The sequence below is a fragment of the Erpetoichthys calabaricus genome, chromosome 2, assembly GCF_900747795.2.
Source record: "Erpetoichthys calabaricus chromosome 2, fErpCal1.3, whole genome shotgun sequence".
NCBI lineage: Eukaryota > Metazoa > Chordata > Cladistia > Polypteriformes > Polypteridae > Erpetoichthys > Erpetoichthys calabaricus.
The window spans coordinates 61413898-61429954 of record NC_041395.2 but is presented as its reverse complement, the minus strand read 5'-3'; the positions used below and the strand labels follow the sequence as shown (position 1 = coordinate 61429954).

Genomic DNA, 16057 nt, shown 5'->3' with positions numbered 1-16057 from the left:
ATAAAACAGATTTATTGTTCTGCAATATTCATGATTGAATTCTGGGGTAGGAGTGACTAAAATATTAGGATCTAGTGATCTTGATCAGATATATTCAATAGTGTTCTGGCAAAACATATATTCCAAAATTAAAGCTGTTTAATTTTAATAATGCAAATTTTGAGCAGATGTGGAGATGTCGACAAGAGATAAAATGGGGCAAATATTTAAGAAGAAAGGCTGCTGAGGAACACTGGAGAAAGTTAAAAATATTTTACATTAAATGTTGAGAAGTCTGCGGTGGGTTGGCACCCTGCCCAGGATTGGTTCCCTGCCTTGTGCCCTGTGTTGGCTGGGATTGGCTCCAGCAGACCCCCGTGACCCTGTGTTCGGATTCAGCGGGTTGGAAAATGGATGGATGGATGGATGTTGAGAAGTTCAACCAAAATTTACCTGCATTAAGATATCCAAAGAACATTGAGGTAGATAAATAAGGAGCTAAAAAAAGACATACTGTAGCTAAAGAAGGAACAATTTTTCAATGAGTATGTGACAAATAATTCCAGTAGTCACTGTAAGGCTTATGAGCACGTGAGAAGAATGGTTGAAAAAGATATTATGAATACTATAAGGTTGTTATAGAAAAATACAAAAGTTGACTCAAGGAGATTATTTCAGTATTTTAGCATTAAAAATGTTTAAATGTTCTATGTGAAGTGCAGTAAGAACAGTAATGGTGAACTTAAATAAACAGTTATTGGAATTGCAAATGTTCTAAATTCACAATTTTCTGAAGTTTGCGTGTGTGAACAGATTGATAACTTTCTAGCTGCTACTAGGTCTATTAAATATAATCATTGATCTGGAAATCACAGAGGAAGAAGTTCTGATTAGATGAAAAGGGCTGAAATCAAAGAAATTTCTGAGAAATCATGTTTTACTAATATGCTAAAATTCTTGGAGGAAGCAATGAAAGCGTGTGATCATAAAGGTGCATATGGTATTATGTTTCTTATTTTTAGAAAGGTGCCACATGACAGGTTATTGATCAAACAAAAACACAGGAGCTGAACACTTAGTGTGTACTTTAGATACATGTGAAATTGGATTAAACACTGGGAGCAAATGGTTATGACACCAGGAACCTTTTCCTGTTTAAGTGATGTTAAAAGTGGTGTCTCTTCGGGATCAATGTTGGGGCCAGTGCTCTTTCTATATATATAATAATATATATATTGTTATAAAAGAAAAGACAAGGAGCCACAAAATGGTTTGGGGCAGCCACCCGTATAATTTTTCCTGGCTTCAAAATTGTTGAAAGTAGTATGTTGGTTTCAGTCTAGAATAGAAGTGAATTGCTGAGGTAAAGATGGCGGTTTTAAGGGAAAGCAGAGGAAGTGACATCAATGGGGCCGGAACCGGAAGTGGCGTCATCAGGGCCAGGTGGAATTTCCCGTAAGTGAAAGAGAGAAAGGATCAGTACACTTCACCACCCCCTGGTCTAGTGTGGAACTGTCCTCATTTAGGCCCTTTAGCTGCCTCCAATATGCATGTGTGTGATAACATATGTACATATCGGTACATATATGTACCGAATACATATATGAATATAGGAATTAATTGATTCCTCTCACTGTAATTAGTCTAATGTTATACCTGGCAATTCTGCACTGGCTGTATGTGAGGGAAAGTGTGTACGTGAATGAGCTTTGTGATGGAATGATGATGTGATTCAAGGTCCGTTCCTGGATGATACTGTCGGGGCATGTTCCTGAATTACATTAAGCAGGTGTGATGTAATGTTATGCAATATGTGTGAATTTCATTATGTGCAATACAGACTGTGAAATGCCCAAGACTGTTATGGTTTCACATTGTAAAGAAAACTCATCTCATCTTTTGAAACCCCTTTTCCTGGTGAGAGTCACAGTGGCAGCAGGTCAGCCCATCGTTTCCTATCCTCAGCTACAACTTCCAGCTGTTCCTGGGGAGTTCCCAGGCATTCTTAAGTCATCTGAGAAATATAATCTCTCCAGTGTGTTCTGGGTCTGCTACAAGTTCTCCGCCCAGTGAACATGTCCAGGACAACTTTAGGGGGAACTGCACAGGGACACATCTTATCCACATACTGAAAGCAGCTCAACTAGCTCCAAAAATGATGTCATCAAAAAGAAATCTTATTCAGATTGTTTTTTACAGGAAAAAGTAATTCTACAGAGTACACTATCAATTCACTTTACACTTGAAAATAAATTCAAGGATTATCAGTGCAGTATAATGATACTGAAAAAAATATCTTATATGCGCAGAAGAGTTAATTGGAGTATAGTGTATTTTAGTTGAAACAAGTTCAAAGCAGTTATTACAGAAGAATCAAGCTGGTTAAAATGTAGGAGAGGTAGTTTGATTTTACGTGAAGAGTCCCCTGGTGGATCCTGACAAACAGACCTGGGCACGAAGACAGTAGAAGAAGGGGATAAGGGGAATTGTATTTTATTTCTTTTTAGACAAAAGAATAAGCCAGTTTTATTCAAGAATATATAAATACAGCACACATTTAAAAAAAAATAAAAAAAACATTGTCATAAACACTCAAAAGAACAAAAATGCACTTCTTTCATTTAAATTGTATCATTTCTTATCTTCTTGTTATGGTTGCTGTGTAAACTGTAATAAAGTAAAATTCACACTTAGCTGGTTTGACTAGCAGAGAGAAAGACATTAAGATTCAATGCCAATTAGAAATAGAAAATAGCCAATTCATAAAGATGATACTGCTTTGGGCACCAATTAAACTGAGCAAACTGATGCAACCAATAAAAGATGAGCAAATTAGGATTAAATGCCAAATAGAAATGAGAAACAGACGATTATTAAAGACATTATAGCTTTGGCCTCAACTCCAAATCCCATAAAGCACCATTAATATGAAGCCAACAGTCCCTACATCTCCTGGACAAGCTCACAGAGAAAAGCAGGAGCAGGGGCTGTTAGGAAAAGAAATAAACCAATCTATCCTTTTGCATAACAAATAGCAAAGCTTCTGTGCTTTAAAACAGTGATAAAGGGAAATGGATACTTGGAGCGAGTCACTCTGGACGAAGGGATTTCAGTTGCAAACCACTCAAATACTGAACTGTAAAATACATGTCTGAAACAACTGCTCTCTAGGATGATATGATATACAGCCTTCTGTTTTTAGTCTTAATGAGTAAATCCTAAAAGTGTTTAATAAAAAATAAATCAATGGCCTACTTGGTGTATGTTGCTGGCCTGTACTGTAGACTTGACTGACTGATATTCTTAAGCTTGCAAGATGTGTTTTACTGTTTCTACTTTGCATTTATGACTATGTCACTGTTCAAAAGCAAACAAATCCATCAGACAGAATTTATATGATTACACATTATTATGTACTACTTTATTTACCTGTTTTTTTTTTTTTTTAATTTTTCACAGATGACATTGTTTGTTTTATCTTCATATACTTGTAAATAAATCCACGCAGATTATTACTGAGAATGAGCATGTTTCTCCCCAGGGGCTCACCTATGGACTCTGCCAATGTAATTATCATGGTGCCAACATGGCAGATTTTTAATTCTGGCACAGCCACATACATTTCTGAATTAGTTGGAAAGGAATGAGAATCTGGATTAAACATACCTCACATTGTGCATAAAAGCAGTTAACCTGGCTAGAAAGAAAATGTATAAAGCATTAATATGGAAATGTAAGAACATTCTGAAAGGTGGCAGCTGAAAATGTCATGCATTGACCAACACCACACCGAAAACCACCTAATTTCCATTAAACAAATGCTTTTAGCCGGGTATATTCAAGCTCAAATTAAGTAAAACAGTTACACATTAAAAAAATAAAAATAATAAATAATAAATAAAAAAACAGAAAATTAAAGACCCTATGACTATGAACTTTTTGTCTTTTCAAATGGGTACATATATATTCGACAGTATTAAATTAGTTTTTTCAGTTTCCCAACAACTATAACATAGTGCCCTTCAAAGTCTGATATTGTGTCAGTAGTTACAAAAGGTATTGCTTTATAAATCTAAATTCCAACTGCTTTGCTCTTCGTACCTTGGTTAAACCGAATTACCTTGCCAGACTACGCTCCAAACTTTTCATTTTTCCTATTGAAGTCGGTCTCCTATAAGAATTCTACCTTTGATTTTAAGGATGTGACAGCACATGTTTCCTGTTGACTTATAATAGAAAATTAAAAGATTAACTGATATTATTTATTTTTTGTATTTTAAAGTTAAAAAAATAAATATCTATGTTTAGATCAGGTTTCTGCCTTGCAGATGTCCAGGAATACTACCAACTACACCACTTATGACCACCAGGGGGCGCACCAGCCACCCAAACCCAACACAGACAAGTTCAAGCACAACACACATTTTTGTTTACAGGGTAAACGTTTTCCAATCGTTCCCCCTGCACAGTCCCAGTACACAGTAAAATAATAGAGCACTTTCTTTCCTTCTTTCTCTTTATGTCACTCCTTCTGCCTCTACTCCTCTTCTGGCAAGCTTTAGATAGACAGATACATAGATAGAGAGATACTTTATTAATCCCAAGGGGAAATTCACATAAATTCATTCTTTATCCTTCTTCCTCCCAACTCTGGCCCCAGAAATGAAGGCAGGCGGCTCATTTTGGGCTGCACCTGGGAGTACTCTAAGTGGCTTGTTAGGGAGGTCTGGAATCACTCCCAGGTGTGGTGAAAATCCAAAGTAGGGCTCTGCAGCTCCCCCTGGTGGCTGCCAAAGGATCCAACAGGGCTGTGCCATACTCTAAAGGAGCCGTAATGGAGCCCTGCGGAGATCCAAGATGCTGCTGTAATCCAGGGGGGCTGCCATCTAGTGCTCGGGGAGGCAGTGCCCTGTGTACATCTGCTCCCCCAGCCCTTCCACTATGACGGCATCCTGCCCGAGAAAGAGGCCCAGCCCTCCGTCACATTGCCCCTCCCACAGCTGAGCCTTGGGTGGTGAAGCTTCCCCTCAGTCCACGGCTCTGCCCTGAAAGACATATACAAGACTGTGACGGGGAGACTTTGTGCCACCACCATCTCCAGCCGTCTTCCTGCCATGAATACGGACTGTTTCTCCAGCTGTGTCCCAGCCGACGACACACAAGGCGTCTTCCCCCCACACCAAGCAGTCGGTCATCACACCTATGTCCACTGTCGGAACCAATGTTACTCATCCTCCTTCCAAACCATCTGGGGACAATTCACATTGAGTTCCTTTATTTTTTATGGTACAGTTTACAATTACATGTACTGCCAAATGTATCCATGTAAAGATTCCGACCCCCTGCCTAGTTTTTAGTTTTACTATAATTTATAACATTAGTTGTAATGTTTCATTTGTGGGGTTTCATTGAAAGGTCCAGCAGGATTAGGTGCAGGACGAAAGGGACCAAACCTGTTACAGCCCCATTACCATGGGTTAGACCTAGGTCTAGAACTGCAGGGTGAACCTTTTACGTCCTAAGATCACCATTTCCTTCAGGCCTCACTCTCCCATGCCTGAGAAAGAATGAGTGCTAACCTGGGTGCCCTCTAGGCATTCCTGTTTGACAGTTCTCACTCAGTTTGTTACCAATTCTTTCATAATGATTTATGCAAATGAGTAAGTGTCCTTATCTCTGTGGGACCCCACCTGACATCATGCAATTGTGAAAAAATTTTGAAAAGCACCTTTACTTAAGTGTGTACACTACACTATGAATTAAGGCTCCTTGATATTTTATAATAGATCTCCCGAGGTAAACGTCACCATAAAGATCTTACATTAAATTGAATGGTTTTCAATTAGTATGTACTGTAACAAATAATTTTGTTGCTCCTTCACAAAACACATATTTGTAAAGTGGTATCTTATCCCGTAACTAGAGTTACTGTCAGCTCAGACACAGGAGCTGCATTTCTGTTTTCTTTTTATAATAAGTTCCATTAATTTATCTATGGTATTAACCTGTCTATAAAACCTGTAGTTAGCACTTGGCACAGTTCTTCTTTTTATCATTATATTGGTGTAATGTTGTGTAGTTTCTAGTCCTTAGAATTTTTCCTATTATGTGGTAACAATAAAATTGATTTTTAATTTATTTTTTATATATTGTCCCCATGGGGACAATGTATTATAATTTCATATCTCCACAAACATCAACAAAATACCATTAGAGGGTCAAATAACAGATACATTCCAGGCAAATTTGGCAACTTGAAGAAGAACAACCTGTTTAAAAAGAGAGGAAATCTTCAGCCTGCAAAATATTAAACAAAAAAGCAAGGACACTATTCTATCCATTGTTTAATTGCATCAATTGATGTTGTACATTGCCTCCAGAACAATTTCTCCGATGCCCAGCAACTTACAGGCAGTATTAACTATTCTCATTATATTACTCTGGGTAACAAGAACAGTGTTCATGTAGCAACCAATTAATAAAATGTTAACATGTTTTGAATATTCTAATTTTAAGATAATGTATTCAGAACAATCACAAGATTATAAAAGTAAGCTTCCTTAGAAACAGAAACTTTGCTGTCTTTTCAAAAGCTCATATTCAGAGTTAGTAATATTTACTACACTGAAATCTGTGGTCAAGACACTTTTACAATTTTACAAACTCTCTAATTCAGCTTTTATTAACTGTAGTTGGGAATGGTGTCACCTGTGTATCTTTTTGTGTCTGCTACATTCAGTAATTAGTGTAACAAGTTCAACCTATGCCTGTTGTGGAAAAATACTTTCCTCTGCCTTCAAAGAAGTCAGTCACAGGCTCAGATGAGAATGCAGATCAATTCTACATTTACATACAGAAATGTACAAATGTCTCGGTCCAAGGAGTGAGCATTTAATTAAACAATTCATTCCCTTTTATACTTTTCTACTAAATTACCTTATCTAATACATCATATCATCTGACTCTTAATATGCAGAATTCTGTCATATTATTCAATCAACTATAGCCACCAGTAACTTCGTATACATGTTGATTCTTTTATTATTATAAACATCACTTTGTTAATAGGGGTGTCTTACTGGTTTCCCATTGATCTTATCACCACTTCACAATAGGGGTGTTTAGGATTTTTTGCTATTTTATTTTTAAGGGAGTGTTCATTACTCTTTTAGTTCATTTTAACCTTGGTAACTACTTTGGTGGCTCCTCTAAGATGATGCAAAAGCCTCACAACTTCAAGCTTTAAACCACATTTAGTTAACCCTTTAGTTACTTTTACTTTTCCTTATGTTTTAATTAATTCATTATCGCAAATTCATCTATACTAATAAAAGGCAAAGCCCTCACTGACTCACTCATCACTAATTCTCCAACTTCCCGTGTAGGTAGAAGGCTGAAATTTGGCAGGCTCATTCCTTACAGCTTACTTACAAAAGTTAAGCAGGTTTCATTTCGAAATTCTACGCATAACGGTCATAATGGTCGACAACGTCCGCCATGTTAAACTTTCTTATTTATGGCCCCATCTTCGCGAAATTTGGTAGGCGGCTTCCCTGCGTTAACCGAAACCGATGTACGTACTTATTTCGGTGGTATGACGCCACTGTCGGCCACCATATTGAACTTTCCAACAGTCTTTATTACTTATGGGCCCATCTTCAAGAAATTTGGTACGTGGGTTCCCAACGCTAACTGAATCCTACTTACGTACATATATATGTCCATAGCCTGCAGCTCGGTCGCCGTGTGAGGCGGCGTTGGGTCCCCCATCCCCACGCCTCCCACATAGTTGGCTGCCTGCCTATATAAGGCCGTCTGTCGCTCCGGTCTCTTCATTCCCTTCCTTGCTTCGCCACGGTATTCACGTCTCCCTGCTGATAACTGCAGCCTTTTTATTTAATCCACGGATTCTCCGCTGTTTTATTGTTCGTTTATTACGATTATAGTTATTGTGTAGGTATTTTAGACTTAGTTTACATTGTTCAGGTACCCATTTCCTTTATCGTTCCAACCGTACCCCCATTAACATGTCTATCAAGGTGATCACCAACGATCAAAGAATTGTCACTTACCGAGTGGTTTCCATGCCCGGAGATGCCGACTGCCTTTTCCATTCTCTGTGTTACATATTGCACGGCCATATCAGGCTCACTCTTAATATCCAGAGGAACATTGTGTCTTATGTATTGAATGACTGGGACAAGTTCAAGGTGTGGACTGATGACAGTACAGGAGATAATTATACTACACAGGAGCACTATAACAGTGAAATGCTTAAGCCCTTCATCTATGCTTCTGCATGTGAGTTGATGGCTGCCGCTGATTTGTTCGGTTGTCGCTTACAAGTGTACCGAAATGGCCAAATATTTTACACCTTTGGACAACCGCCAATGCCTCTTAAACATCTTAGATTCACAGGTGGCAATTTGAGTAGTGGACACTTTGATGTTTATGAATGTTTAAACTCTCAAAAGCTGTATGCGAAGTTATTGATGAAACCCATTTCAATTCAAACGCCTCCAATTTCCAGTAAGGCTCTGCTTCGCAATGACAATTGATAAGTCTCAGGGACAGACCCCACAAAAGGTTGGCATTGATTTGAGGCAAGATTGCTTTTCACATGGCCAACTATACGTTGCATGCTCAAGAGTAAGCTCATCGCACAGCTTGGTCATATTGCAACCAGAGGGCCGAACTGACAACGTGGTATACAAAGAGATCCTTAACAAATAATTATTGGTATATTTTCCCTCAGTTTGAAAAGGTTTACTTTTCTTCTTAATAACAATTTTAAAGCAGTACTTCGCCGCTGCGATGCGCAGGTATTTTGTAAGTATATAATAATTTTTAAATATTATATTAACTAAATATTCCATATGCTTTCCATCCTATTATAAAGTAAAACTCTATCAATTGAGGAAAAACTTTGAAATTTAAATCTATCTATCTATCTATCTATCTATCTATCTATCTATCTATCTATCTATCTATCTATCTATCTATCTATCTATCTATCTATCTATCTATCTATCTATCTATCTATCCAAAGTAGCCTTTTCTGTAAAGGCATGCACAATGAAGGGTTATTGCTCATTATTGGTCAGGGGTCTGTCTTTGGACCCTTACTTTTTCTAATTTATATTAATTACTTAGATTCTATTTTTGTTGTAAATTTATGAAATTTACAGATGAAAGTAAAACTGGAAGTATAGAAGATACTAAGAAGGCAGAAAAAGATAATTCAACAACACTTAGTTTTCTAAACTAGGCAAACACTTGGAAAATTCTAAGTTTAACATGGAAAAGTACTACGTGCTATATGTGGGGAAAAAACATTAATTATGAATACAACATGAAACACAATGTCCTACAGAAAGTAACATAATATTCTCACTGTGTAAGCAATATGCAGAAGCAAATAAAATAGTAAATAAAATGTTAGGTTATATTGTAAAACCTGAATGTAAACCGAGGAATGTTATGCTTAGACTATGTAATGAGTGAGAACACAACTGAAGTATTGTGTGCAGTTCTGGTCACCACAGTACAAGAAAGACACAAAAGCACTTGAAGCTGTGCAGATGAAACCAACCAAGTGCATCCCCAGACTTTAGGACATGTTGTCATCTGACAGACTTGGAGAATTAAACCTATTTAGTCTCGGGCAGAGTAGGCAGAGAGGGGACCTAATCTAGGTATTTAAAATCCAAAAGGCATTGCTAAAGTAGACCGAGCAGAATTCTTTCAGATAAATGGCAAATCACATAGGTGAGTATAGCAGTGGAAATTATGGGGAAGTGCATTTAAGACTGAAGCTAGGAAGCACTTCTTTACTCAAAGAGCTGTGAAAATCTGGAACATAATATCAAGTCAAAAGAATATGGAGATATGGTAACATTTTAACTGCAGTATTGCCTACACAAACAAGCTTGATGGACTGAATGGTCTCCTCTCGTTTGTTAAATATCTTATGTTCTGATTGATTACTTCAGCTTTACGTAGTCCATAAACTTTGTATTACCTGGAGAAAAACTGCAAATTCTGCCTTCTGCTCCCTGTTAGTATCATCATATCATGAGATGGTGTGCAATATGAATTCAGTTTAGCTAAGACCCCACATAAAAATCCAGTCAACAGTGGCATCAAAAATCACTCCATCTTAGATGTTCTGTATTAACTACAGATCCACAGCAGTTTACTGAAATATATTCTATATACACACAGAAAAAAACATGTGCAAGTAATGATTTATTTAACTCTAGGATGGAAAAATCTTCTGTCGGAGGACGGCATGTGATTGTCAAAACCCGAATGTTGATCTCTACTGTTGTCCGGAATGCAAATCCACAACATCAAGCCAATGCTTACACCAAAATGGCCACAAGCTTTATCACAGTGGAGACAACTGGACATACAGCTGTCAGCAATGCCGATGCTTGGTATGAGTCGATAATTTTATTTTTCTACAACATGTACTGTAAGTTGATAATTATATATTATGTAGCTGTACAGACTTTGATAGAAAATAAAATATGCAAGTGTACAAAATACATGTTCTCTGGAACATTGTTTGATATAAAACAACAAGCAGTAAGCAAGGGAAGGCTATAATTATTCTTTTTTCAGGTTGACGTAGGATATAATTAAAAGTGCCAACTGAATAGCCATGTAAGACTTAGCTTTCAATGTGATCAGATTGTCTTTATTACAGTATCTGTAGTAACTATTTTTCTTGCTTTTTAATTGCTGTTGCCTGTAGTTAATTATAGGATATTCCACATTAGAGACAACGCAGAACTGCAAATTTCCCCAGCCATACCACATTTTAAAGTTAATTTGTTTAATTTGCAACATTTCTGAAGCTAATAGTTTTTACTGACACACTATGGCACTGATATTGAAACTGTAAAAGAAATGTACTATGCCATATGTCTTTTTGAGAGGAACTAATATCATAATTTTCATAAAAAATTAAAACAAAAAGCAGTACATAATTCATTACAATGTGTTTTGTCTTTAATTATACAGGAGGGTGAGGTAGACTGCTGGCCTCTGACATGTCCAGTTCTTAACTGTGAATATTCTGCAATCTTGGAAGGAGAATGCTGCCCTCAATGTGTCAGTGACCCATGCCTCGCAGATAATATTGCATATGATATCAGGAAAACCTGTCTGGACAGCAATGGTGTCACAAGGCTCAGTGGCTCAGTATGGAACATGGCTGGATCACCTTGTACGATGTGCAAATGCAAGGTACCTTTAAAGTTTTGCCTTAAATCCCTTAATATGATTCCAATCACACTTTCAAACTTATCATAAATAAGAAGGCATTCCTCAAATAGCATGCAGCAGATTCTGGTTTACATGATGTGTATTACCTAGAGGTCACAATGGATGATCATATATGGTGCAGTGTACTTAGATAAGGCCTTGCACTGCCTAAAAGTATAGTGAATTTGATTTTGAATATAACAAATATGTATGTTATATAGATAATGTGCTTTGAGAAACTATTCAGCCCACAACCCTTTTATCACACGATTGTCACTGTAACTTGGATTTTTCATCAATTCGACTGGAAAGGTCTTTTGGAAATCAAACACTCTTTCTCACAGTGCTGCCCAAAACAGGCAGAAAATTATAAACCTTTAAAAAAATTGAGATGTCAGAGGTTTTTACACTGCTGCCACCTATTACAGCAAGTAGGCTTTACAGGTAACTCCCTATTAATTATCCACAATGTGATGGAGTGATGGAGCTAAGTTTATTTATTCCTCCTTGCAAAATTGCTCAAATTGTGCCAGGTTAGTTGGGGTGTGGGGTGGCATGGTGGTGCAGTGGGTAGCGCTGCTGCCTCGCAGTTAGGAGACTTGGGTTCGCTTCCCGGGTCCTCCCTGCGTGGAGTTTGCATGTTCTCCCCGTGTCTGCGTGGGTTTCCTCCGGGTGCTCCAGTTTCCTCCCACAGTCCAAAGACATGCAAGTTAGGTGCATTGATGAATCTAAATTGTGCTTGGTGTGTGTGTGCCTGCCCTGCGGTGGGCTGGCGCCCTGCCCAGGGTTTGTTTCCTGCCTTGAGCCCTGTGTTGACTGGGATTGGCTCCAGCAGACCCCGTGACCCTGTAGTTAGGATATAGCGGGTTGGATAATGGATGGATGGATAGTTGGGGTGTGTTGGTTGTCAACATGACTCTGACTGGCAACACCAGGGCATCAATTTTTCTTAATTTTAAGCCACTTTATTCTTGCAGTGGCAGTGTGCTTTGGATCGCTGTCCAGTTGAAAGACAAACCTCCTCTGCAGTTTGTTTTCTGTTAGAGGGGAGCAGGTTTTTCTTCATGATCTGTCTATATTGTGCAACATTCATCTTCCCATCAGTTCTGGCCACCACTGCTGAAATATATCCTCACAATAAGATGCTGCTACCATCTCATTTTACAAATAGGATGATGTTACCTGGCTGATGTGCAATTTTAGATTTACGGCACATATACCACTTGGCCAAAAAGTCCAACTTTAGTCTCATCAGACCATAAGACTTTCTGCCACATCTTTGCAGTATGTTCCATGTAATGTTTTGCAAATTACACAGGTCAGTCCTCCTGTGCAAATAAGTTAAGTGTATAATGTTAAATTTGATATGCTGAATCCACTTTGGAAGTTGGGATTTCTACAATAAACCATTTTGAAAAAAATTGCTGAAATATTAAAAACAAGTTATGTTTGTTTTATGTCATAAATATTTTTAATGCTCAGAATATTATTCAAAGTTTATTTTAAGCTATAAAATGGCAGGCTTCATCGCTCTTAATGTTAGTTGAGGTGGAGCATTTTTTACTCTCAATTAGCATTTTTTCCTCTCTGCTTTCTCCTTCAAAATCGCAAAAGGAATTTATATTTAGAAGGTTGTACAGATTCTTTTTTATTGTCCAGAAGAGGAAAAAGTATTGATTAAATGTTTTTTACAGAAATATGCATGGTTTGGTTGATCCATTCATAGTCTTAACCAGGTAATTGGTAAGCAATCAGAAAAAATAGGGAAGGATTCAAATATCAAAGGCCGAAAGTCCTTGCATTAGAGCAGCAAAAATAAAAGAAGGTATTCCCATTGGACTGCAAATCCAGTCCAACCTATGTGAAGTTGAGAAAAGAGCTTAGGCGGTATCTAAAAGCGTGAACCAAACTTTTCTTGGGAAAACAAAAGCAGAAACCTACAAGGAACTAGTTGAGGAGCTTCTGTTTCCCTAGTTAGAACTTGAGTGCAATGTCTTTAAAAATTCAGTTTCTACACAATCATTTAGATTTTTTTTCCCCAAGGAACATGGGAGCAGTTTCTGATTGAACATGGAGGAAAGGTTCCATTCAAATGAAGAGACATTATAGTGGGAAGTGGAGTGAGTCCATGCTACAAGCATCTGTTGGTTATTCCAGCATGAAACACCTTCAGAAGATTATAAGTAGAAAAAAACTAACAAGTTACTACTTTTTGTAAATATTATATTGAAAACAATTATATGCAAAATGTTTATTTTTTCAACACAAAATAATTTAAGAATATTTTACATTTTTCCTCTAAAATAGTTTTTTTTTTTCCATTTTAAATCTTCATCTTTCAAAAACTGGATATGACAGATCAAATTCTATTGCCAGATTTGGATTCAGCACCCTCAATTCTGCAAAAAATGTAATTTTTGACGGGAGCAACAAAAAAAAATGTTTTGCAGACCAGTGCTATTTACAGTCAAGCACATATTTTGTTTTTCATCCAGAGCTTCTTCCTTGTTCCTCTTCCATAAAGGCTATTTTTGTGCAATCCTTTGAAAATCGTTGAAGCGTGAACAGCCTCTTTTTTGCCGATATTGCTTGCTACAACTCAGTCATAGCTACATTTGGCATGACAGTAGTTTCAAGCGTCTTTCTTGGGAAACCATGTTTAGAAAGGTGGACTGACCTAGGTAGTATACCTGTAGGTTCATATTTTTCCATTTCCACATGATGGACTACACTGAGCTCCAAGGTATGTTCAGTAACTTTGAGATGGCTTTGTATCCTATCCCAAATCTATGCTTCCATATAATTATATCCATGACTTGTTCTGAATGCTCTTTTGTATATATTTTGGTTTACTTTGTGCAAAAACTCTACCATATTGTTTGACCTCATTGAAAGAGGTAGGGTTATCCTTATAAATTAATTGAGAATGGGTCATCCACTCATTTCCTTCACTGGCAGTGACCATCAACAAACTGAGGTAGTTGGAAAGGTGATACTCTGCACATTGTCAAATGCTAGTTCAGAATTTACAAAGGGTGTGAATACTTTTTAAATCTGACAACTCTGATTTTTATTCTTTTACCAAACAGTTTTTTAATTTGTTTCTGTTTTGGTTTGTTATGATGTACAGGAAAAATTCTTAGTTTTGGGGTCTGTACTAAATATTCTTTTTGAATCCATATTAATTCGAATAATGTCAAAATTAGTGTAATCCTCTTTAATAAAATCCCTGTGTGCGTCCATGTTTCCGTGTCTTCTGGTGAAGTGTGCATGCGCGGGGCAGTCTTTAATAAAGGACATCATTGCTGGGGAGAGTGCTGATTGGGTACTCGCGGCCGCGCATATAAAATCCGTTGCTGGGGAGACGCCACATATACAACAGCTGCACGCCAGCACAGATTAAAATACTTGCTGGGGAACTGCACAGTACTTGCTGGAGAGACGCCACAGCCACGATTATCAGCTACACGCCAGACATTACATCAGTTCCTGGGGAGACTCTGCTGATTGCCCACTGTTGTGACAAAAAATTAAATGCATATTATGGACAAGGCGGAAGTACAGGGAAGGGAGGAATGAGTGGCAGAGTCACCGGCCTCTAGCAGATGCTTCAAAGGCCGCCTGACGTGTCATACAAGACAGAGAGGGCGGGACCTATAAAATATCGCTCGGCCGATCCAATTGGATTTCGGTAAATGAGGTAACACCTAAAACATAAGGCACGAAAAATCCAATCGGGTACTGAATCGTGGAGACCAGCTTCCCCAAAGAGGTGGGATTAGTGTTTCTTGTTGTGCAAGTGTTCACTCTGAGGATGTCAGATTTGCGATTAAGAAGCTTGGCCCGGTAAAGTGTAAAGTGTCAGTCGTGGAAGGGGTTTTCCTAAATATACGAATTTTCAGGATATTACAATAGGATGACTTTTAAAAGTAGATTTATTTTCGTGCACATAAAATCCATTGCTGGGGAGACACCATACATGCAATAATCAGCTCCACGCAGCACAGATTAAAATACTTGCTGGGGAACTGCACAGTACATGCTGGAGAGATGCCACAGCAAGCTAAAATAAAGAGAGGCAGGATAGGAGATCTTCAAACAGTCACAACACATCAATCAACAGCCACAGAGGAGAGGATAAATGTAATATTAATTATACTTACTGTATTGTATATACGTTTCTATTTTATTTTTATTATTATTTTACTTTAGGCTTCTTGCAAAAATATTTTTGACAAAAAAATATTAAGACAAGAAACAGAATGAGGTCAAGGTCCCTTGCCATTTAATATAGACTGTTACTACTAATGTTTATGCACTACTGTTCTAGCGCCCGTTATTGTAACGGGCTTAATGTCTAGTTGTATTATAAAAAACAATTGAATATTTACATTTGGATAGTTAGGCATGTATTTTAAAAATACCTTAGCAATCTGTGGATGGAAGAGTTGGAGCAATGGAGCTAGCCTGTTTACAGCAATTGCTGGTGAATGAATCTTAAAAGGAACTTTGGCGTTTTTACAGCTGCATTTGCCATTCCGTCCAGATCTGCAGCAACATGCACTTCCAGCTGCTTTGCACCTTTGTATACTCACAACCGTTCCACCTAACTCTGCTCACCTGGGGTCAGGTGCAACCCATATGCCATACTATTCCCCACTCTGTGAGCCGATCCAAGGCCAGGGTCCAAATATGAGGATTGTGCTGGCCACGTATCATGACCAATGGGCTTTAGCAACCATAGGCATGACCAGGGCACATGTCTGGCAGCATGTTCAGTGAGCTCAGTCACTGATTAGCAGCTTGA

At 37.9% G+C, this 16057-nt stretch overlaps 1 protein-coding gene across 1 annotated transcript in view; it reads left to right on the top strand.

Moving 5' to 3' along the window:
- Positions 1-16057, top strand: part of LOC114645928 (protein kinase C-binding protein NELL1-like) — a 1522815-nt gene that overhangs the window by 1490382 nt on the left and 16376 nt on the right. Inside the window, exons 18-19 of the mRNA XM_028793848.2 lie at positions 10242-10418; positions 11008-11232. Of these exons, the coding sequence (XP_028649681.1) occupies positions 10242-10418; positions 11008-11232 (402 nt within the window). The remainder of the gene's footprint in view (positions 1-10241; positions 10419-11007; positions 11233-16057) is intronic.